Genomic DNA, 22,438 nt, shown 5'->3' with positions numbered 1-22,438 from the left:
CTCCCTCCCTCTCCGATTCTGATTCTCTGGCATCTCATCCAGGGGTCTCGCTGCCCAACAGACTAAAGCAGGAAATGGCGGGCAGCTACTTCCAGCCTTTGTTGGTGCTGGGCGTGCCTTGGACGTTTGGGGATACATACTAAATTTTATTGTGCTGTGCAAGGCGCTTGGGAGCAGTGGATAGGCCATGTGGCAGAGGCCATGAGGTGTCAGGCAGGCCATGAGGCGCTCTTGCAGTGCAGCACAGCAAAATTTAGCACCCTTCACAATGGGTGAGATAGGTCCCCTCCTTCCAGGACCCATTATGACGCGGATCCACAATGCGACCCTGCCCCACTCGCTCCTAGCAACAAGATGAGTGATAGGGACCAAGAGCAAGTCTCTTCTCTTCTCAGATCAGGCAAGTAGTGACTGGGAGGGGAGGGGAGACAGGCGGGCCCAGCCAGTGGTGAGATCAGTCGGAACTGCTGAAAAATATAAGTACAGGTGGAGTGACAGGAAGCTGCAGGAAAGAGGTAAAAGAGCCGCATGCGGCTCAGGAGTCACGGTTTGCCAACATCCAGTCCACACCATTCCCAAACTGGGCAAAAAAGCAATTATCTTTTGAAAACCAGGCTGTTTGGTAAGAAGAAGCAAAAAGAGATAATTTTTGTTATTACCACTCACCACTAATGCACACAGCTGGCTGCCCAAAGAACATAATACTTGGCAAAGTCTCTTCAAGAAAACATATTGTTTTTCTACCAAACCTTCTCCATCTGCAGTTCTGGAAAGTAAAGAAAAAAGCAGGAGTGATGTAGGTTCTACCACATAATTAAGAACCATTTACACATGAGATAACACTGTTGGTTCCACCACAAAAGCGCGTAGGACAAAATCGCGCTCGACAAAATCGCGCTGTGACGTCATCACAGCGCGACGAAAAAGTTCGAAAAATGTAAAAATAAAGCGAAAACCTTACCCTAAGCCCCCCAAACCTAACCCTAAACCTAACCCTAAACCTAACTCTTAACCTAACCCTAAACCTAACCGTTAAAGTAACGAAAAACCTAACGCTAACCCTTAACCTAACGCTAACGCTAACGCTCTAAAGCTAACCCTAACCCTTAACCTAACCCTAACCCTAAACCTAACCCTTACCTTTATGTGAATCGGCTTGGTTTAATTTAATTTTTATTAATTTTTATTTGAATTTTTCGATCTTTTTCGTCGCGCTGTGATGACGTCAAAGGCGCGATTTTGTCGATCGCGCTTTTGTTGTCCGCGCTTTTGACGGGTCACGACACTGTTTATAAAGAAATATGTAAAATTTCAAGCTGACACCTCATGATTTCATTGATACATTCATACATTTGCCATTATATTGTTCTAGGATATGTTTTTGATTTCCCAATCTATTCTATTCTCCTATTTTCCCTTCCAATAATAATCAGACCGAACCCTGCTTAATTTCCATGCCTACCACCCCCCTCAATTAATTGGGGGCCTGTTGACAAAATTGATTTTACTGGTGTGTAATTTGATATCTTCCATCCACTATTGTTGGAAGATTTAAAACCCCAAGTTAGGGACAGATCCTTGTTGAGAAAATCACTATGATTCAACAATTATTTGATAGCACATAATCATTCATGCATTTACAACAGCAGAGAATAGTACTTACTGGGCAGCAGAGAGAATATAGTGCATGGCAACATCCCCAAACAAAACCATTAAGGGCTTGCGGTCCTCCAGTTTTCCCTAAAATACATACACTTTTCATCACATTATTCAGAAACAATATTACCCACTGGAAGTGTATTAGCTAGCATTTTTACACTGAATGTTTTCTTCTCACGGTGATTGTTCAAAGCAGAACATGTAATTCAATATTCTGCCTTTTCGTCATTTAAAATGTTAGGAATGGTTCCATCAATACATAACAGCAAATTAAATTGAAGTAGTGAACTCATCCAGCACTCAAAGATTGGAAACAGGACATTGGTAATAGTTTTGGAGAAATTCTCTTCAATGACTAGCTTCTACCCTAACTGCCAGAGGGATAGTTCAAAATACCAAATAGGAGGACATTCATAATAAATAAGAAAGGACTTTACAGCCTTCCATTGGACGATCTTGTAATGTAGTGTATATGCCCAAAACATGCTTATGAGGAAGACAGAAAAAACTCACCTTTCTGCTGACCACAATCAAGAGGCATTCTGCTGCTCCTATTTGAAGCTCTGGTTCATTCAAAAGCAAGCAGAGCATCTCCAATAGCTTGCAGTTATCTGCTGTGATATGATTCATAGCCACCCAGTCAATATAACCAGCCAGAGTATTGAGTGCTGCAATTCCTACTCGACAATTTGCTTGTGCCTAGAGGGGGGAGGGAAGCAACAAGAGTCTACAGAATCACCCATCTATTGACATGTCATCTAATTTAAGTCTTAATCCTATTGCTAAATCACAGTGAAAATGTTAAATGCATTTCCCTCTTGTCGACATTTAATGTTTTTGCTCCTGTGAAAGTAGTCCTCAGGCAATCTGAAAATATTATTTCCTTTAGATGCTGGAAATCAGGCTGGCCAACCCACAGACTTGACCTTTCTTTTTGTTGCTTCTGGAACCCACCTCTGATTGATGAGAAATGTAATTATGGTTTTCTGCCTTTCTGAAATGGGGAGTACGGAAAACATTACTCTAAATCCTAAAATAGGCAAATTACCATTAAAATGATCTTCCCCTATTCTATCACATCCACATGTATGGTGCATTACTCTCTTTGCAACCTTCAGTATCTCTCCAAAATGTTAATTGTGGTCCATGGTTACCAAAAATAACCTATTCTGCTCTACATGGGGAAATACAGTGGGAGCAGTATCCAAGCAAAATTATGAACTCTGATGAACACTGTCCCTTATATTCTATCATATGTAATATGAATTTATCAAGAGGAGATTTAATCAACAAAACAATGAAAAAAGAATATTAGCATTAATGGTAATAGATGTTTGGAAAAGAATGACTATATCCTAAGCATTATGACCATGATAAATGTTTGTATTTATTAATCCTGGTTTCACTTACTTTTGATTCTTGAGCTGCATCAATTTTCTGAAAAGAAAAAAAAGTGAATGATTTATGAAACATAGTATGGTTTCTCAGTATTACATTACCTCCTAATTCTCTTTTTATAAGAGACAATCACAGGATATTTACAAAGCTGTATTTCCAATTTTAGCAATCAAATGCATATTTAAATGAGATGGACAAATGTCAACAAGGTTATCTTCAGTCCTGAGGTTTAAACAGCAATTCTGTCAGACTCTGCAGGTCTATAAATGAAAGTTAAGTATTACTTTGCTAGTTTTTCATGCAGTAATACATGAGAAAAACAATTCCATGATTGGCAAGATAAACATAGTGCTATGAAAGAGTTCCATAAAGCCAACATGTGGTAGGAGTGGATAAATAATCAACTTACACATTGTTCTTCTACAAAATGATAAATTGCTGTGAGCAATCCATGAATGATAAACAAAGAAAAATATTCAACTTCTTCTCATTCTAAACATGCCAAGAATTAAGGCTAGTCCATCCCTTTTTGTACATAAGGTCCAATTTTCAACATTTACTGATTTATTTTAAAAGATAAAATAAAAGCAATAAGCTACACATGAAAGTATGGTCTCTGTGGATTTTTAAATAATTATTGAGTCTTTATAAATCCATTTCATTCTTCAAAGGCTAGGTAATGCTTTCTGACACAAGGATCAATTTCTTTTTACTCTACTTCACATCACAATTCAACTATTATTTTTGCCATTCTTGAAATGTGGGACTATGTAGCTCTTACTAACTAATGGTATGTTCTTACCGCACATCTGTATTTATTAACATTTTGCTGTAGTGCATTTAGCAAGAAACTAAAAATTTTCTCCATATTTTGGGAAAGAGTTTGCTGGATATCCCGTCGTCTTTGAACTGGCAATGTCTGGAAAGTAACCACGTCCTCTGCCAGGCGCAGAAGTATGAACATCACTAACTCTGTCTGGGTTTCCTAGAGTGAAAAGCAAAACAAACTAAGGAAACAATTCCCATTGTCTTGGGAATAACATTTAATTTTCAGAAGGTTGCTTATGGATTGTACTAAAGGACTGTGCACATAATCAGATGCAATAAACTCAAATAAAATTATCTCCTAGAACAGGATTGAAGCCTCCATGCCATTCCCAACACTCCCAACCTATACTACTGACCATCATTATTAAAGGATAACAAAAATTAATATTAGAAATGGGATATATATTTTACAAGGTCAATGTTCCCACAAATCTATATTTTTATTATATTTTCACTTTTACAAATTTATTTGACATGATCTTCCTGAAAATCATAAAATTATATTCATGCCCTGTAGGGGTGGCCAATCTGTCCTACAAAAACAAGTCCAAAAGGGGTATAATAATGTCACTGTAAGATGCCCTACCCCTTCTTCAGACAGCGTGTCCAGTTCCTTCAGCAAATCAGGCCAGTGCTGTGGCCATTCACGTTTGATCATCTCTACCACAATGCGAGAGAGAACATCCTTAATGTGACTTTCTTCTTCTAAAATATTCTGGGTACCCTGTTAATAAAAAACTGAAAGATTACAAAATGGAAGATAGGACTACTATATTATTCAATACTCACAACTATCTTTAGAAATATACCGTATTTCCCCGAAAATACAACCTGTCCTGAAACTAACGCCTTGCCACGTTGTGGGCCGGTGACGGACAGAGAGTCTTCCAGCAGCCAGCCCATAACCATAGAGCGTACTCCTAGAGCGGCCACTGCTCGAAGACTCGGCAGCCGAGTTTTGTTAGTTTGGAAGCCGGAGAAGTTACGCTCGGAGCGCCGCCGCAGAGGTGCCCTGCAGGGAGAGCTAGGCCAGGGCATGGTGAGGAAGAGCGCCACATGGCTTGGCGCCTTAGGGATACCCCCTAGGTCAGTGAATGACGCTCTGCCCGGCTGGAGAGGGGGTTTGCCAGGGGGCTGCTCGTGAGTGTGGTCACCTCATGGCTGCTTCGCTTCTGAGGCTGTGCCCAGCTCTTCGGGAGTCCACTCGTAAGGGAGCAGCTACCTGGCAACCCCAAAACAATAAACTATAATAAGCCCAAATTTCGTGGGGCAAAAGAAAATAAGACCCTGTCTTATTTTCGGGGAAACACGGTAGTATAAATTTTTTAAAAACCCTTTAAATTAAATCAAGTAAGAACAGAATCCTACACTATTAAGAGTTTGGAATATTTTATAAAGTAGGACGAGAAAAACAATATTTTGATCATTTCTGTATAAAATGCGACAAGACAATTTATATCCAGACAAATGTAAAAGTCCAATCTCATACTGTATTGTCTGCTTTACTACATGTCCGAACAATATTGTTCAGACAAGCTTTATTCCTTGCTTTTGAGTATTGCACTACAAACAATTTGCAGTCCCTTTAATAGCTGACTAGTGCAGCTTTTCATCACAATAGCTATAAATACAATAGCTCTTTTGTCCAGAAAACAAATTATAAGGTCTTTAACTAAAGAATGATTTAAACACTAGAATCTTATTTTTGTGAAAAATACTGTACCATTAAAATAAAATTTAGCAGCTTAAGTTCAAGAAGAAGCGAGACTTACATTGGATATTAGTTCCATGACCTTGTTCTTCAAAAAGACTTTGTCAAATCGACCCATAGTATTCCATCGAAATCTAACCCCCCCAAAACACAGACATCAAATCTGTTATTCTGGTTAATAATAAGTAAACTTTCATAACATGGTTAGGGTTAGGGATAGGGATAAGAGAGAGATTCTGTTCTCATGTTGTCCTATCCAGCTCAACTTTCCCGTACCAAAGCAAAAGCAGTATAGATAGCCTTTAAAAGAATCAAAGCCAGTTCTCATTTAACAACAATAATTGGGTCTTGGTAAGCAATGCAGTCATAAACTGCTACAGTGTATCATGTGACCACATTGCTTAGTAATGGCAATCTTAGCAGTCTCTATTGTTGTTGTTCAGCAAGGATCTCATGTAACTGTAACTTCCTGTTGCCTTCCCACAAGTAAAGTCAATAGGAAAGCCATCTGGAAGTCACAAATCCTAGGGGGCGTGGGAGGGGGTAAAAAGCAGTCTGGAGGGTGGGTGAGTACTACAGAGAGAGGAGTGGACTATGCCCTATGGCAAGTGCCTGCAAGCTATTTCATTAACACCAAAATACTGAATATGAATTCCTTGCATGAACTGTCACCAGGTCATCTTTGTTATAAAGTACACATGTAATACTACTATTATAATTATATTATAATATAATTGCATCTATTGCTATATTATAATAAGACTGATGCAAATCTAATTTCTTAATAAAATCAATCTAAGGACCTCTGGGAACTTGCAATATTACACCACTTGTTGGAACTAAAAATTCTTACTTCACCACATGCTCCAAGATCTGAAGACCAAAATGCCTGACAATTGCAGTCTGGGATTTTTCTGCTAATTTCAATCCACAAGGAACACAAACTGGACTTTTTTCTTTAAATTCTTCACAAAACTGAAAAGGAATAATAATTTATTTTAAGCGCTTAAGTGTATAATTTGTCCACCAAGGTAATTATGAAAAGACCAACCAAATTCTGAGATAAAGTAATATTTTAAATCATTCCCACTATATTGTTTTGAAAATATGGAAAACAGCCTACTTATGTAATTTAGGATATGGCACTATACAGCATATTAACTAAAAGTGATGTGTATCACACTTATGAACACAACTTTCAGGATAATAGCAAGACTGGCTTGCCTTTCAATTTTCTAATTTGTGAATCAAAATGGATTACTTTCCCCCTCTTAATTATTGGACTATTTCCCTGATGATTTCTAGGTTACATAAGTACTATTCAGCATTAACGATACTATTATATTTGCTCATTGCTAACTTTTTCTAGTTTTCTATTTTTTAATGTCAATTTTCAAAGTTTACAATATTTTAACTAAAATTAATTTGTTCCAAACTTCTTTCTATATATAGTTATGGTTGATTTATTCTATCAAGCTCAAGTTTCTATATCAGATTATTTTGAAGGTTCTGTCTTCATTACATCTAAAAATGTAGCCCAACACATGCTTTGATATTCCTTTCCCCTTGCCTTCCTGTGTTTTAAATCTACCTGCTTGATGAAAACTTCTTGCAAACACAAACATGACCATCTATTTCATCAATGTTCAGTGAGACAATTAAAAATATTGCTTCCATGAGGAATGTCGATTTCCCACCTCATGGTTGACATAGCACTATTTTTGTTAGTCCTTTCTTGAAAACTTTCATATTTGCTACATGTTGTCTTCATGCTTTCACAGCCAGCAGAGCACTATATCTGGGAGTCTGAGAAAAACGGTACAGAACATAGAGTTTTTATTCCTGGAATACCACCGCATACAGGCAGCTATCTGGCCTGCTCAACCAGCAGTCAACCTTACAGAAGTAGGTTGTTTCCCATGTTTTCAAAACAATACACAGGTAGTCCTCGATTTACAACAGTTCATTTAGTGACCATTCAAAGTGGCACTGAAAAAAGTGATTTATGACCCTTTTTTCACACTTGCGACTTCTGCAGCATCCCAATGATGTGATCAAAACTCAGATGCTTGGCAACTGGTTCACACTTATGACCATTTCTATATCCCAAGGTCATGTCATCCCCTTTTGTAACCTTCTGACAAGCAAAGTCAGCAGGGAAGCCAGATTCATTTAACAACCATGTTACTAACTTATCAACCTCAGTGATTCATTTAACAACTGTAGCAAGAAAGGTTAAAATTCACTTAACTAATGTCTCACTTAACAGCAGACATTTTGGGCTCAATTGTGATCGTTGAGGACTATCTGTGGTAGGAATGATTTAAAATAATACAGGTAGTCCCCGACTTACAACAGTTCATTTAGTGACCGTTCAAAGTTACAACATCCCTGAAAAAAGGGGGGCTCATGACCGCTTTTCACACTTACAACCCTTGCAGCATCCCCATGGTCACATGATCAAAACTCAGATGCTCGGCAACGGACTTGTATTTACGATGGTTGCAATGTCCAGAAGTCCTGTGATCTCCTTTTGACCGGCAACGTCAAGGCGCAAGCCGGATTCGCTTAACATCCGGGTTACTCCATTTAACCACAGCAGTGATTCACTTAACAACCGGGGCTGTTAAGTAAAAAAAATTCGCAAAATGGAGCAAGGCTCCCTTAACACTTGTTTCACTTAGCAACACACATTTTGGGCTCCGTTCTGGTCGTAAGTTGAGGACTACATCCCTGTACTTCGATCTCAGAATAAGCGGCCCCATGAAGAACAGATCGTGACTGGGGGAGAGTGGGATGCGCTGCCCAAGGGGCGTCGGGGGCCCGAAGGCATCAATCAAGCCGACGAGGAGAGCGAGTCCCCACGTTCTCCACCCCGAACGACCTGCTCCAAAGGATGGCTAGGCGAGTTAATGGTAACGGCAGCGGGGAAAAAGGCCAGCGGAGGCCATGCATTTCCCTCCCACTTTACTTCGGGCCGCTGGTTTGCGTGCATGCTCTAAAGGGGCGTTCCCGCCCGTAACCGCTGCCGCCACGATACCTTGAGGGCCTCCAGACGGTAGCGCTGCGTGGAGGCCGGGTCCATCATCGCCGTCACCGCCTTCACCAGCTGCTCGCAGAGCGTGTTCACGGGGTCCCACGACATTGTGCCTGGACGCAAGGTCTTCCGACGGGGAGGGGGGAACGGGAGGGGGGGAGAGGTCCGTTGCCTACGGCAACCAAGCAACCGGGGGGAAAGCCAAGAAGCAACGGCGTGCCGGGTCCAACGGAGAGAACAGTCACAGTGCGCAGGCGCAGGAGGTCGGCTGATCTCTTCTTGAACGGCGGCCGGACAAGCTGGATTTAACTCTATGGTATGCGTATAGAGTTAGAAATGTAGAATACATCGTTTTCATTTGAGGGACTTCGGTTCTTTCGGGTTTCCTCTCTCCCCACCCCCCCTCCAAACATTGGACTTTCTCTTTCTTCAGAGAAAGTCATTCCACAAAGGCCAACCTGCAACAGGGAATATTCAGAAGTATATTCATATTGGTGAAACGACTTCCAGTTGTTGTTTTTTTTAAATGGACCTAAGCTTGACAAGGTTGAGTCTCAGTTTTTAGTTTCATGGGGGACTGGACTGGAGTAATAATGCATTGTCCAGGAGTCATAATAGCCAAGTTTCTTAAGCGTCTTAGGCAGAGGTTCTCAAACTTGGCAACTTTAAGACTTGTGGACTTCAATTCCCAGAATTCTCCATAAAAAACATGAGTTGAGCGATATTCGAAGGACATTACTTTAATGGTATGTTTCCTTTTAAAACTACGTTTCCCAAGGTGCCTTGAGTTTTGGGCGGAAGTTAGAAACCGTAGAGGGAGGAGTTTTTTTTTTCTCTGATCCTTCCCGACGGCGGGAACTTAACTCAGGCAGGGAGCTTATCCCGGATTCCTCTGCTTCCCCTTCTACTTTTGGCTTCGGTTTTGGGTGGCCGTCAGCGGAGCGCGATGGTTCGGGGGCAGGAGCGAGTGGTGGCTTTGGCGGATATGGACTGTTTCTATATACAGGTGGAGCGACGGCTGGATCCCCGTCTGCATGGAAAGCCGTGTGTCGTGGTGCAATATAAGACGTGGAAAGGTGGCGGGTAGGAAATGCCAGTCCTTGTGTATACTGGGAAGAAAATGGAAGTGTTAGATAATCGAGGCGAAGGAATGAAAAGCTTTAGAAAACAAATGAGCCGTGTCTTCTTCCGGCGTCGTTACAAGAAACGGCAACTTCGCGGAGACACGTTTTAACTCAATTCTACTTTTCTTTGAGCCAGTTTGGTGTGATGAGGGTACAAGCCGACTGGGGGACCTTGTCACTTTCGCACTAGGAAGTAGAGCAGGATTTGGGAAATCTTGCCAACAAAACTGCAGGGATTATAGTCCACGCAGTCAGTCCCCAGGACTCAAAAAGCCAATTCAAGGACATACACAAAAAAGTCTTCCTTCTGTTAATAAGCATATTATTTATAATAGCGGGGAGGCGGGGGAGCCTAATGTCTCCAGTATTTTGTTTTGCATATATATCTAGATTAAATAATACATTCCTAAATGGTAATGGGAGAAAATGAATGTTTCATGTATACATGTTTTTATTTCTGGACCAACTTCTGTAGTGTTCTCATTTAAAACTCTCTCTCTCTCAGATTGCTCCTCTAAAATTTGTTTGGTCCTTTACTTTTGTGTTTTATATATAGAACACTACTATTCTTGAGTAGGATAATTTTTGCTCAGCCTTGTCCCAAAATATGTATTTTTAATCTGGGGCGGGGCAGTGGGGGTACAGGAACCCTAGCACTGTGGTACATGCAGTGATTAAGTAGCTGTCAACTACCACAGGTTCACAGCCTCTCAATATCTTCTAAAAATCTTTAGGAATAAATGATCCCCATCAAAATGATTAAATATTCTATGGTTGAAGAAAAAAATCCTGAGAAGTATTCAATGTGTAGGTGATACTGTAAAACCTGTGAAAGTTCTCCTATCTAATGCTAAACTGGGGGAAATGAACATTTTGTCCTTTATGTAATATCAAATATATTTCCCCTTCATGGAATTCAGGATAATTGCTGTGAGCTATGAAGCACGTGCTTTTGGAGTTAAAAGAAACATGTGGGCTGATGATGCCAAGAAGTTATGCCCAGATCTTGAGTTGGCTAGAGTGCCAGAGGCCCGTGGCAAAGCAGATCTCACCAGGTAAACCTGGGATTGGTAGCTTTTTACAATTTCTCTTGTCCTCCACCCACTTGGGTGATTGTGAAACCATCTAAAACAAACAAACAAAAATGTCTCAGTATGGTTCTTAATCACAGCTCCTTTTTGGTGAATTTTCCACTTTTTTGGAACTTATGTTTGTTTTCCAAACAGTTTAAAGAAATACATTATGCTGCCTCTTAAAAAACTGGATGCAGTACGTTTAGTCTATTCTTCTTTCAAAAATATAATCATGTGGTAACAGTATTCAGGATAGTGATGTAGTAGTAGAACTAGGAATTAATTTAAGGAATTTGTGCATGTATGTATATGTGTGGGTTTTACCTCAACATTTTATCTCATTTAAAAAAATATTTAAAGCCCTTTGCATATATCATTTTCTATTCATTTTACTACTTCTTACTGAAAATCAGAACTATGATCACCATGAATAGTTTGTTGTTGAATGTTGATGTATAATTTCAGAGTTTCTCGATGAAGGTGTTTTCATGTGTCAAATTCTACATTATGAAAAAAATAATGCTACAGACCCATCACTTTGATGGCCAGATTTTTATTAGATTCTTGAGGGCAGGATAAACAGAAATATCAAAATTTATTTGGTGCCTTCATGTAGATATAGAGAAGCCAGCATAGAGGTGATGGAAGTGATGTCACGTTTTGCTGTGATTGAACGTGCCAGTATCGATGAAGCTTATCTGGACTTAACACAAGCTATACAGGAAAGGCTGAAAAAGATGGAGGGTCAACCTATTTCAGTAGAGCAACTGGGAACTACGTATATTCAAGGATTCCCAAATAGCCTTGAAAAAGAAGAAAATACGGACAACAAAGGTATAGTGGGGTGTGTGTGTTTGTGTGTATAGAGAGAAAGGGTGGGTGGGGAAGAGAGAGACTCCATTAATACTAATGTTTAGTCCAGTTATGTTTTCTGGGGAATTGAATAACATTTGCAAGCAGATTGGATTCTCTCCCCCAACTGCATTCGCTTGATCTTCTGTGATTTTGCTATTACTGTGTTTCCCCGAAACTACGACAGGTCTTATTTTCTTTTTACCTACAAAATGTGGCTTGGGCTTTATTATGGGGGGAGGGTTTATTGTTTATTGTATTGTTAATAAACATACATACATATTGTTTTGAGGTTGCCGGGCGGCTGCTCTCTTGCGAGTGGACTCCCTAAGAGCTGGGCACAGCCTCAGGGTCGAACGGCTGTGTTCCACTGTCATAGCAGCGCAACACAACAGCCATGAAGCACCATGCTCACGAGCAGTCACCCAGCAAACCCCCTTTGCAGCCGGGCACTGCGCCATTCACTGGCCTAGGGATATCGCCAAGCCACGTGAGCGCCTGTTTGCCGCCGCCCGACTCCTGCAGCTTGGCGCCTTCCAAATGCCAGTGAATGGCACTCTGCACAGATGGAGAGGGGGGTTGCGCGAGTGGCTATTCCGCTCTCGCTCACCCACCTCCCAGCTCACGATGCATGGCCCAGCTCTCATTACGGAACCAGGGCACTGCTGCTACTGCCACCATCCCAGCTTGGCTTTTTCCGCACCTTCCAACCCAAGTCTTTTGGCAGTGGCCGTTCCAGGCGCACACTTTATAGTTGTGGGCCAGCTGCCTGCAGAGCATACAACCATAGAGCATGCGGCCAGAGCGACCACTGCCGAAAGACTTGGATTGGAAGGCACGGAAAAAGCCAGGCTGGGATGGTGGCGGTGGCGGCAGCGGAGGTGCCCTGGCTCTAATGAGAGCTGGGCCATACATTGTGAGCTGGGAGATGGATGAGCGAGAGCAGAACAGCTACTCACGCCATCCCCCTCTCCAGCCGTGCAGAGCGCCATTCACTGTCATTTGTAAGGCGTCAAGCCGCGGGAGCCAGGCGACAGAGAACAGGCATTCATGTGGCTTGGCACCTTCAGGATAATGCTAGGTTGGTGAGCGGCACCCTGCCTGGCCAGAGGTGGGGGGTTGTCCAGGGGCCTTATATGCAAGGGGGGGCTTATATTTTCGTCCACCAGAAAAATGTGGCATGGCTGTATGATGAGGACATGTCGTATTTTCGGGGAGTTGAGATTGTTATACTGAAGCTGGAAAAACTTTCAGTGCTACTTTTCTTTTTATCTAAACTAAAATATATGGAACCAAAGACTGGTTTCCAAATTTCTTGTTTACATTTGGAACTAAAAGATTCATTCATGCATGTTTTTCTCACTTAAAAGTTTAGCTCACTGTGATATGTTTGAATTCCAGAAAAATCAAGATAGAATACCAACATGAAATGCTCATTCTGTGTGCTGACTCTAGGACTATGTTCTCTTTTACATACATACATACATACATACATACATACATACATACATACATACATACATACATTATACACATTCCAGCAAAGCTTGTTTGATCCAACTTTGGAACTTTTCTCACATCTATTTTTTTAGGAACCTTGCTCTGAAATATATTCTTCAAACTTTTATAATGATATTTGTATATGTTGTGTAAACTGAAATCTTCCTGAGCACACTTTTATGCCATTTGGTCTGCTTTGAATGAATCTCACATGCTCCAGTCACACAAATGCATTGTGTAAGGTTATATATTATTACTGTACCGTGGCATTATATAATGAGTGACATTAGGATGCTAAGAACAGTTTATTGGTATATTGGTATGTGGTTCATTAATGAATATGGTTACAAATGGTTAACAGTCTAGCAAGATCCTTACTTTGAATTGGTTTGTGTTCTTTTTTAGAGGAGATAAGGCAACGTGGTGTGTGCCAGTGGCTCAAGTCATTGCCTTTTGTAGATCCCAGCAATCCAGAATTGCAGCTGACAGTAGGGGCAGCGATCATGGAAGAAATGAGGGCTGCAGTGGAGTCTGCCACTGGATTTCAATGTTCTGTTGGAATTTCTCACAATAAGGTATTACTGCTTGTTTTCTAATGTTGAACTCATTCTACTATTCAACACGTAGAACTTGATCGGTCTATGTCAAAATTTGTATCCAATGAATGCAGGACATATAAAAGAGAGAAAGAGGAAAGAAAAGACCTTGAAGCACTTGGGAAAGTTCTGTTGGATAATACTGAGGGGATGCTGTTTCAATCAATTGGAATAGAGCTGGAAGGGACCTTTAAGATCTTCTAGTCTAATCCCCTGCTCAAGCAGGAGACACTATACCCGTGATGGTGAACCTTTGGCACATGTGCCACAGGTGGCACACAGAGCCCTCTCTGCAGGCATGCAAGCTGTTGTCCCGGCTCAGATTTGCCACGCATGTCATAGGATAATAAATAAGCCATCAACATAAAACATAAGATATAAGTAACACAGTTATAGTAATAAGATAAGGAAATAGGTAATAGGAAAGATGAGAAGGATAATAGTAATACAGCCCTACTAGATAGTTTGACAGTGTTGTGGGAACTAGTTTAGCAGAGTGATGTCATGGGAATGCCCTTTTGTCTAGTTGTTTTTGCCTGCAATTCCCTATAGCGTTGAATAGAACTGAAAGAAGAAGTTGAAACAGTTTTATGTCCAGGATGCAAGGGATTTATAGATATTTTCACAGCCCTCTTTCTGGCTCATGCCATATACAGGTCCTCAGTGGAAGGCAGATTGGTAGCAATTGTTTTTTCTGCAGTTCTCACTATCCATTGAAGTCTGTGTCTGTTTTGTTTGGTTGCAGGGCCAAACCTGACAGTTATAGATGTACAAATGACAGATTCAATAGTTCCTTTTTAAACTGTATCAGCAGCTCCTTGAGCCGGCTGAACTTTCTGAGTTGGTGTAGGAAGAACATTCTTTGTTGTGCTTTTTTAAGGGCATTTTTGATAAGTCTTGAGATATTATAGAACCCAGAAACTTGAAGGTCTCTACTGCTGATACTGTGTTGTCTAGTATTGTAAGAGGTGGTAGAATAAGAGGGCTTCTCCTAAAATCGACTCTCATTTCTACAGTTTTGAGTGTGTCCAGTTCAAGATGAGTCATCATCTGATTTACCTAACTGTTCCCAACTGAGATATGTGCCACACAGCAGAGTGGGCTGGGTGCTGTTCCTTCACCTCTGGGAAGAGAAATAGTTTCTGCAAGTCTAATATGAGAGAGAGAGGGAGGGAGGGAGGGAGGGGGAGAGAGAGGGAGGGCGGACGGACGGACACAGACAGACAGACTGACCCACTCCCAGGGCTCAGTTATACTCCAGGTCAACCTCCTCATCCATGGTCAGATCAAGGGTGAGGGAGATCTTATTTATTAACTTGGCATTTAGCAACAACACCTGCAGGCCAAAGGGGTTAGCTAATATGATTACTACAGTCCACCTACTGGAGGTGGGAGGGAACTGGTGCGGGTTATCTTGTATCTTGTCTCTCTTCTTCATAACCTGACCAGTTATTTCCCCCAAAAGTCACTTCCATCAGACTGTCTAACTGAAGTCACCTCATCCTTTCCCTTATATAATTGCAGAAATCTCTTAAACTCTTAGAAAGAAATAAAAGTTAGTGAAGTCTGAAGTGGCTTCCCCGATGAGGTCAACATTCTAAGTCTGCTACCCACTCAGGATTAGTCTTACTTCACTTCACTTTTCAAAGGCCTTTGGGACAAACTGAAATAAGCACCCACAAAATGGAACAATTCTATTCTGGACCAAAAAAGCAGGTAGCCCAAGTTGAAGCAAATGCATTATTCTCCAGGATTCTACAGTGCTGTGAACATATCATTCTATCCAAGTTTGCTGTAAAAGTTTTTGTAATTTTATACATCCTGGTATTAAGAATGAATACAATTCTATTGGGTGTTTTGGCCCCAGGATGAACTAAATACAAATATTTATGATAAATAAAAATGAGGGAAAACATACAGTATGAGAATTTATATTTTTGGACCAGATATAATTTCCTTTTGGTTAAGTAATGTGTAATTGTGTCCTTGAAATTCCACAATATAGTGATTATCTTTATATACTTTTGAGTAGTTGTATTTGCACTGTGTCCTATATTTTGATTTCTTTTGTTTTAACATTTGAATGTAGGAAATTGTTGCTGTTGCTAAACTAGCCGTTTGGTTCATTTCAGGTATTAGCAAAACTGGCCTGTGGCCTCAACAAACCAAATCGACAGACTCTGGTATCCCAGGGCGCTGTTCCTCAGCTCTTTAGCAAGATGCCAATCGGCAACATGTACGTAAAACTGAGGATATAGCCATGAATTTCAAAGTTATCCTTTTCTTCTGCATGTTACTACTTGGGCATATTTGTGCTTGATTCCTACTAGTATAGGGAGAAGCTGCTTATGCATTACTGTTTCTGTCCACATGCTTTAGCCATTTGTCAAATAGCAAAAATCCCGCAGTCCTTCCCTCTTTGGGCAATTACCTGAATACTTTTGCTGATTGGTACCCGGATCTAGTATCTTTTCTTTCTCTAACCAATTGGTTTCTTTTTCTCCTGCAGTCGCAACCTTGGAGGGAAACTAGGTGCTTCTATTACTGAATGTCTCGGAGTGCAATATATGGGAGAGCTGATCCAGTTCAGTGAATCACAGCTTCAGACACATTTCGGAGAGAAGACTGGGCAAGTCACTTTTTTTGAAATTTTGGCTTCTATGTGTGTTTCTTTTTGTGCTTATACAGTAATAGGCTGTTCAGTACTTAACTTGGAATGGATTGTGTAGAAATCAGGCTAGTTCTGCTGAGAATCTGAATCAGTAGGATCTGATGTTTTGTTTTGCTTATTCACTTAGTCCAAGGGAAAATAGACATTTTGGGAAATAATGAGAAACAAATGTAGTATTGCATGAAATATGTTCTGTTTTGAAATGAAGGGTTTTCAGTTAAAAAAAAATCAGCCAAATGTGATAACAAATACATCACAAGACTAGTTGATACAATGTGTTGGAAGAAATGTTCATCTGAGTTCAGTTCCAAGTGGGGAAAAAGACACTGGATTTATGGAAGGTGCTTGGAAAGAAGGTTTATTGATGATGGACAGGATCACGTGGTTTGAGGTCCTGGGGGAAAGGGGGATCACATGCCTTGCAGATCTTGAAGAAAAAGGGAATAGATGCTGGGGGGTGGGGCGCTGAGTTTCTGCCTCCCTTTTAGGGGGAATATTCTGCCCTTTTAATATTTCCAAAAATATTTCATTTTCCTAGGAGAGGTGCTAACTTCCTACAGTGCAAGGCTATTCTAACCCCTTGGAATGCTGTTTGGATTGACAAATGGGATATTCAATGAATGAGTGCCAAATGAAATCTTCCTCTAATAGCTTTCCAGCTAATATAGCAATGTATTGAATTATATCCACAGCTTCCCTTCAGCCACAAGTGTTGATCTCTTGCAGTCATCTTTTTATGTTTTTTATATGATATCTAATTTGGCCTTCTGTTTTTACTTTACTGAGTTCAGGGTAGAATTCATAGATGTCTTAAAATACAACACATGCAAATTGGAATACGTTATAGTAATGTAAAATAGATGGACAGAGATGGATCTTTAGGTGGTCAGTGTTACTTTTTATTTGTAGTACCCCACAAAAAAGAATTTATGATTTCCAGTGTTTCAACAATAGGAGCAATAATTCAGGAGATTTGTTGATGTAAAAATGTAGTTACAAATAATTTATTTGGATATCCAAAACTAAATCCTGTGTCAGAAACTCTGTGTTCCTTAATTCTGTATCTGCCTTTTTAAACCATTATTTTGGTGAACTTTGGGATCTATTGAGCAAAATGTGGCTTTAATGGAAATATATAAATGGTACTTAATGTTCGTTAAATTATCCATTTTGGAATCCTTTATTTTAAATTGATGCAACTTCCAAATATTTTGGATCATTAAACAAATAGCAAGATAAATCAACGATTAGTTGCAAACTTAGAGGTACTATTTATTTGGGCTTCTATGTATGATTTACAGATCCTGGTTATATGAACTGTGCAGAGGAATTGACTTTGAGCCTGTGAAAGCTAGACAATTGCCAAAATCCATTGGTTGCAGTAAGAATTTCCCTGGAAGAACAGCATTGGTTACCCAGAAGCAGGTAAAAAAGTGCAGAGAGAATAGCATGTGATTTGGACTGGCAAGGGTTGAGCAATTGGAATACATTTTGGCAAAAATTGTATAGGCTTATTGATTCAGAAATCCAAAATAATTGTCCCTTTATTAAACTCCTTAATTCTAGTGCAAACTACATAGAAATATTCACAGCCAACCAACTGCCTTCTCATTAACTGGAGTGTAACCTAATATCCTCCCATTTTAGGACGGCTGGATATTCAGGTTATTACTAAATTGGTAGAGACACAGAATGTCAACTTAGAATAGCAAATAGCTCTTCCATTACCATGGTGCATGGTAATTTGAATCCTATGCACTTAGATCTTCAGCACTCAGTAAAGAGACTGTTGGAAAACTTACTTTGACAGTTCAATCAGTGGGAATACCCTACAGCTCTTATAATATATTGAAATAATTTGGATTATAGATTTCTTGGACCATAAGCAGAAAGTTATTCTGCTCTGTATTTCAGTACTTTTCCAGCTGCATAGATTATGTGATATTGATTTTGTATTGCTGTTATGAATCTGATTTTGAAGATATGGGAATCTGACAGTTCCAAAAAGCCTGCCAGAAGTTTTCTTTTGATTTGATTTAAGTTAGCAGCATACTAATCATAGTCCTAAGATTGTAACTGTATTGTAATGCTTTCTGAAGGTGCAGTATTGGCTCTTGCAATTAGCCTTGGAGCTGGAAGAAAGATTGAATAAGGATAGAGACCAGGTAGGTATAGTTATCTAACCAATGTGTATAGAACTGAAACATATATGAGAGAACAGCTTTTATTATTTGATGGGATTTGAATTGTTTAATTCAGGGCTTTCTCATCAGTATTTTGCTGCAGAACTGATTACCATGCTCTTGAGTAGAATTTCTGGTGATAAATAAATGAATGTCAGCTCTGAAGAGTGAAAATGGTGAAAAAAAATCAGTGGGGTAGGCCAAGAGGAAACAAAAGATAGAAAAAAAGAAAGGTGACCATTTAAAAAGCCTGCTGAGGCTTTTTTTCTACAATCCTTGTTCCTTTATACTAGCTCAGAGTTTCCTGTTTCTTAATTCATTGTCCTATTTCTTAATTCAATTAATCCATTCATTAATGGATGCATTCTACTGCCTCTTGGCCCAGAAAGGAAAATAGAACTACGAGTGAGTTGGGAAGGGGCTACAGCCACAAACTGTAGAAGTCTTAGGTCCACTTTTCTTATGGGATAAAGTTCTAACCCTTTTCTGTTGACTATATCTTCAGTGATGAAAAAATTCAATAGCTTCATATCTTAAGTACCGTATCTCTTGTTAATGGTCTTTTATGGATCTATTTCCATTATTTAATATATTTATTTTTCCACAGAACAACCGGGTAGCTAAACAATTGAGTGTTGGGATCCATATGCAGGGTGGTAAACATACCAATATAACACGCTGCTGTGCCTTGTCCCAGTATGAAGCTCAAAAAATTAGCAGAGATGCCTTTGCACTAATCCAGAACTGTAACACAGCAGCAGGCCAGCAAGCAACATGGTAAGAATTTTACTTCTTGAATTTAAGAATAAGCTACTGTGGCGGGGAAAAAACGGTTCCTATCCTTGCTGCTTAAATTTTGCCATATGCAGTAAGAGTTAGGAGATGAAATACAATAATAGAATGAGATCAGTAGGAACTTTTTTCTTTGAAAAATAAGGGTTACCAAACATATGCAGGCTCTTCAACCAAAGCACATTAGAAGATTCTGTGCAAGATGTTGGCAAAGAAGCTAGTGGTATAGTGTGAGAAGGAAAATGTGCATTAAAAATGGGACAGAGCAAAATTTGGAGTGCTAGTTATCAGTTGGAAGTAGTGGTGTATCTTGCTTGGGTAGTTATTTTTTAACTAAAGAAAGAAAGATCTTGAAAGGAAGTACTAGCTAGAAGAAAGAGTATACAGAAAGAATAACCTTGGGACAGATTCTTCCATGCTTAGAGAAGTCAAATTACTGGAAAAATTATAGTGCAGTTTAGTTTTGAAAGTAGTTTTTTTTTTTAAAGCTTGATAATTTGCTTCTATCATTAGGTCTCCTCCTGTTACACTTCTTCAGCTCTGTGTGAGCAAATTTTCTGAAGTCTGTACAGTATCGTCTGTGGATATTACTTCCTTCCTAACTAATAATAGCCAATGTACTCAACACACCTCCACCATTACAGAAAGCATGAATGCAAAGTTCCTTGAAAGTCCCAAAAAGGAGACCAGCAAGAAGGCAGTTAATGCTATTGAAATGCTCTTTCAAAGGGCAGCAAAAAGAAAACAAGCCCAGGCTATTGCTGAGTATTTTGTTCCTGGTATAAATGATATCATAGTACCACCAGCTACTCAGATCAAGGATTCTCAAAATAGCAGCCAAGTTTCAGAAGGCTTAACGGAAACAAGCAACCCAAACGTGATGCAGAAACAGCAGTTGATGGAGCAACCTTTGCAAGACACCACTTTGACTGGTGAAGGTTATGCATCATCTTCAGAAATGAAAATCCTTCCTGGTTCATTTAAAGAAGAAAACGTGCAGACAGCTCCTGGACTTTTGCAGGAGGGAGCTGTGAGTTTGGCTGATCCCTCCTCAATGAATGATTGCTTGTTATGTGAGAAATGTAACCAAAGAGTGGCAGTGTGGGAGTTCAGTGAACACTTAGATTACCACTTTGCTGTAGAACTGCAGAATTCTTTCTCGGGGTCTAACTCCTTCAGATCAGTTCAATCTCTTGCCAGTCCAATGAAGGAGAAAAATAAATCAAGGGAACACAGAACCACTAGTGCCAAACGACCAAAGCAAGATGGAACGAGGACTTTAGATTTCTTTTTTAAACCATTGCCACCATAGTTGCTCACTTGACTAACGGTGACTTAGAAAATGTACTTTCCCTGATTAACTAATCCTAATAAATTATTCCTTAAAACGTAATCTTTCTGGGAGCTAATGAATGGGGATAAAAATCTGTAATAAAAGGTATGCTGTCTGCAGGGCCTTCTGTTACTTTATTGACAAGATGACAATGGACAACGTGACGATGAGATTACGTTCTGCTAATAGTTCTGTAGTTGTCCCATGGCTAGTTTTAAAATGGAGCTCTGTAAGTAAGAATTTATCTGCTATCTATCATGTAGAAGATTTGCTTATTTCAAAAGTCTTGCATTCATGTAGAGGTTCTAAGAGCCAGATTACAGTCAAGATTACAATGAGTGAAAATCATAAGAAACCTTGATATCAGACAGCACATAATTTTGGATTTGATTTTGAGACAGGATTAAAATCTAGACTTGCCACAGATGGTGGATTTCAACTTCTATTATCCTTTCCTATTGGTTCTGCTAGCTGGATTTGATAGCATTGAAGAGTCCACAACCTTTGGAAAACAACAGTTCAGTTCTTGCTCTCTTGCGTTTTTTAAAATTTCTTAAGAACCTTTCTATATATTTTCTAAACTTATGTAAAAAATCCTGTATTATACGTTCATTGGGGCCGCATGCCGAAAAAGGCAAACTTCTGGGTTCTAGTACGCATGACAATCAGCTGGCCGGCATGCATGCTGGTTTTTGGCACTGCCATACACAAAGAGGACAGCTGATTGTTGTGTGCGCATGCGCTCCAGAAACCCGGAAGACAAAACAGGCAAGGCCGCGCATGCCACGCAACATGGCTTCGCGTGCTATAGATTTGTCATCACGGTACTAGTGTATAAAATCAGAGCAAATCCACTTCCTACTAGTATTGATGATATTACCTAGTTTGGTATTGAAACACCTGTAAGAGAGCACCAAAAACTCCACAGTTCAACCCTCAGATACAAATATTCTCTTCTATAATTTGTTCTTTTTTATCTATGACAAAATTGCACAATGGCATCATCTTAATTTAATTAAAAATAGTTTACTATTGGATTAATCAGAGCTGTCAAACGTCCGGCCCAGAGGCCAGATGCGTCATGGGCTGTCCACATCCATGGCTAGTTTAGCAAAGGGGGAAAAAGTCCCGATGTTACTTGACGCCGTTGTGATGATGTGAGTTTGACACCCCTGGATAAATACTCTCTCATTATTTTGGATCCACTCATTAGGAAGAAGCTGTTTATAGCCTTTGCAGTATTTTGATATACCTTAGAATACCTCTTGGCATTACAATATATGCAACTTAAGTACCGTATTTTCACCCATATAACCCGCCCACGCAAATAACCCGCCCACGCGAATAACCCGCAGGGTTTCAAGATCGTGTAAAATGTTTTCCGTATACCCCGCCCACTTATATAACCCGCGACGAGTAAGGAAGAAGGGAAACTGCTGAGATCTGCCGCGAGGAAAGTGGTGGTCCCAAGCTCTCCCTTTACCGGTAGTTAATCTGTGTAAAATATTTTTCGTATACCCCGCCCACTTTTATACCCCGCGAGGGCGTGCTGTGTATGTAAAAAACGCATATAACCCGCGGGTTATATGGGTGAAAATACGGTATTTGTTATTTATTTGAATCTCGATCTGTTAATACTGCAATTGTCAGAAGAGCTGGAAGAATCATCTATGGGTCCTAA

The 22,438-nt window shown here is 40.0% G+C and overlaps 2 protein-coding genes across 3 annotated transcripts in view; one reads left to right on the top strand and one right to left on the bottom strand.

Moving 5' to 3' along the window:
* XPO5 (exportin 5) overlaps positions 1 to 8,865 on the bottom strand; it is a 40,432-nt gene extending 31,567 nt beyond the window's left edge. For both annotated transcript variants that reach the window (XM_087717948.1, XM_087717949.1), the window contains exons 1-9: positions 8,637 to 8,865; positions 6,450 to 6,571; positions 5,658 to 5,730; positions 4,472 to 4,609; positions 3,860 to 4,042; positions 3,070 to 3,096; positions 2,173 to 2,358; positions 1,664 to 1,740; positions 667 to 766 (exon numbers count right to left, since the gene is read on the bottom strand). In XM_087717948.1, coding sequence (XP_087574074.1) covers positions 667 to 766; positions 1,664 to 1,740; positions 2,173 to 2,358; positions 3,070 to 3,096; positions 3,860 to 4,042; positions 4,472 to 4,609; positions 5,658 to 5,730; positions 6,450 to 6,571; positions 8,637 to 8,741 — 1,011 coding nt within the window. In that variant the 5' untranslated portion in view covers positions 8,742 to 8,865. The remainder of the gene's footprint in view (positions 1 to 666; positions 767 to 1,663; positions 1,741 to 2,172; positions 2,359 to 3,069; positions 3,097 to 3,859; positions 4,043 to 4,471; positions 4,610 to 5,657; positions 5,731 to 6,449; positions 6,572 to 8,636) is intronic.
* A 694-nt stretch (positions 8,866 to 9,559) lies between these two features.
* Positions 9,560 to 21,670, top strand: POLH (DNA polymerase eta). The gene is made up of 10 exons (XM_014057054.2): positions 9,560 to 9,716; positions 10,678 to 10,812; positions 11,447 to 11,664; positions 13,588 to 13,757; positions 15,911 to 16,014; positions 16,288 to 16,407; positions 17,751 to 17,874; positions 18,549 to 18,614; positions 19,240 to 19,409; positions 19,938 to 21,670. The coding sequence occupies exons 1-10, from the start codon at positions 9,580 to 9,582 to the stop codon at positions 20,734 to 20,736; spliced, it is 2,043 nt and encodes a 680-aa protein (XP_013912529.2). The 5' UTR covers positions 9,560 to 9,579; the 3' UTR covers positions 20,737 to 21,670.
* The last annotated feature ends 768 nt before the right edge of the window (positions 21,671 to 22,438 follow it).

The sequence above is a fragment of the Thamnophis sirtalis genome, unplaced genomic scaffold (assembly GCF_051295495.1).
Source record: "Thamnophis sirtalis isolate CommonGarterSnake01/CBP01778 unplaced genomic scaffold, rThaSir2_p1.2 scaffold_6, whole genome shotgun sequence".
In the NCBI taxonomy this organism is placed as follows: Eukaryota; Metazoa; Chordata; class Lepidosauria; order Squamata; family Natricidae; genus Thamnophis; species Thamnophis sirtalis.
Note: the sequence above shows the minus strand (reverse complement) of the source record. Positions and strands in the feature narration are given on the sequence as shown.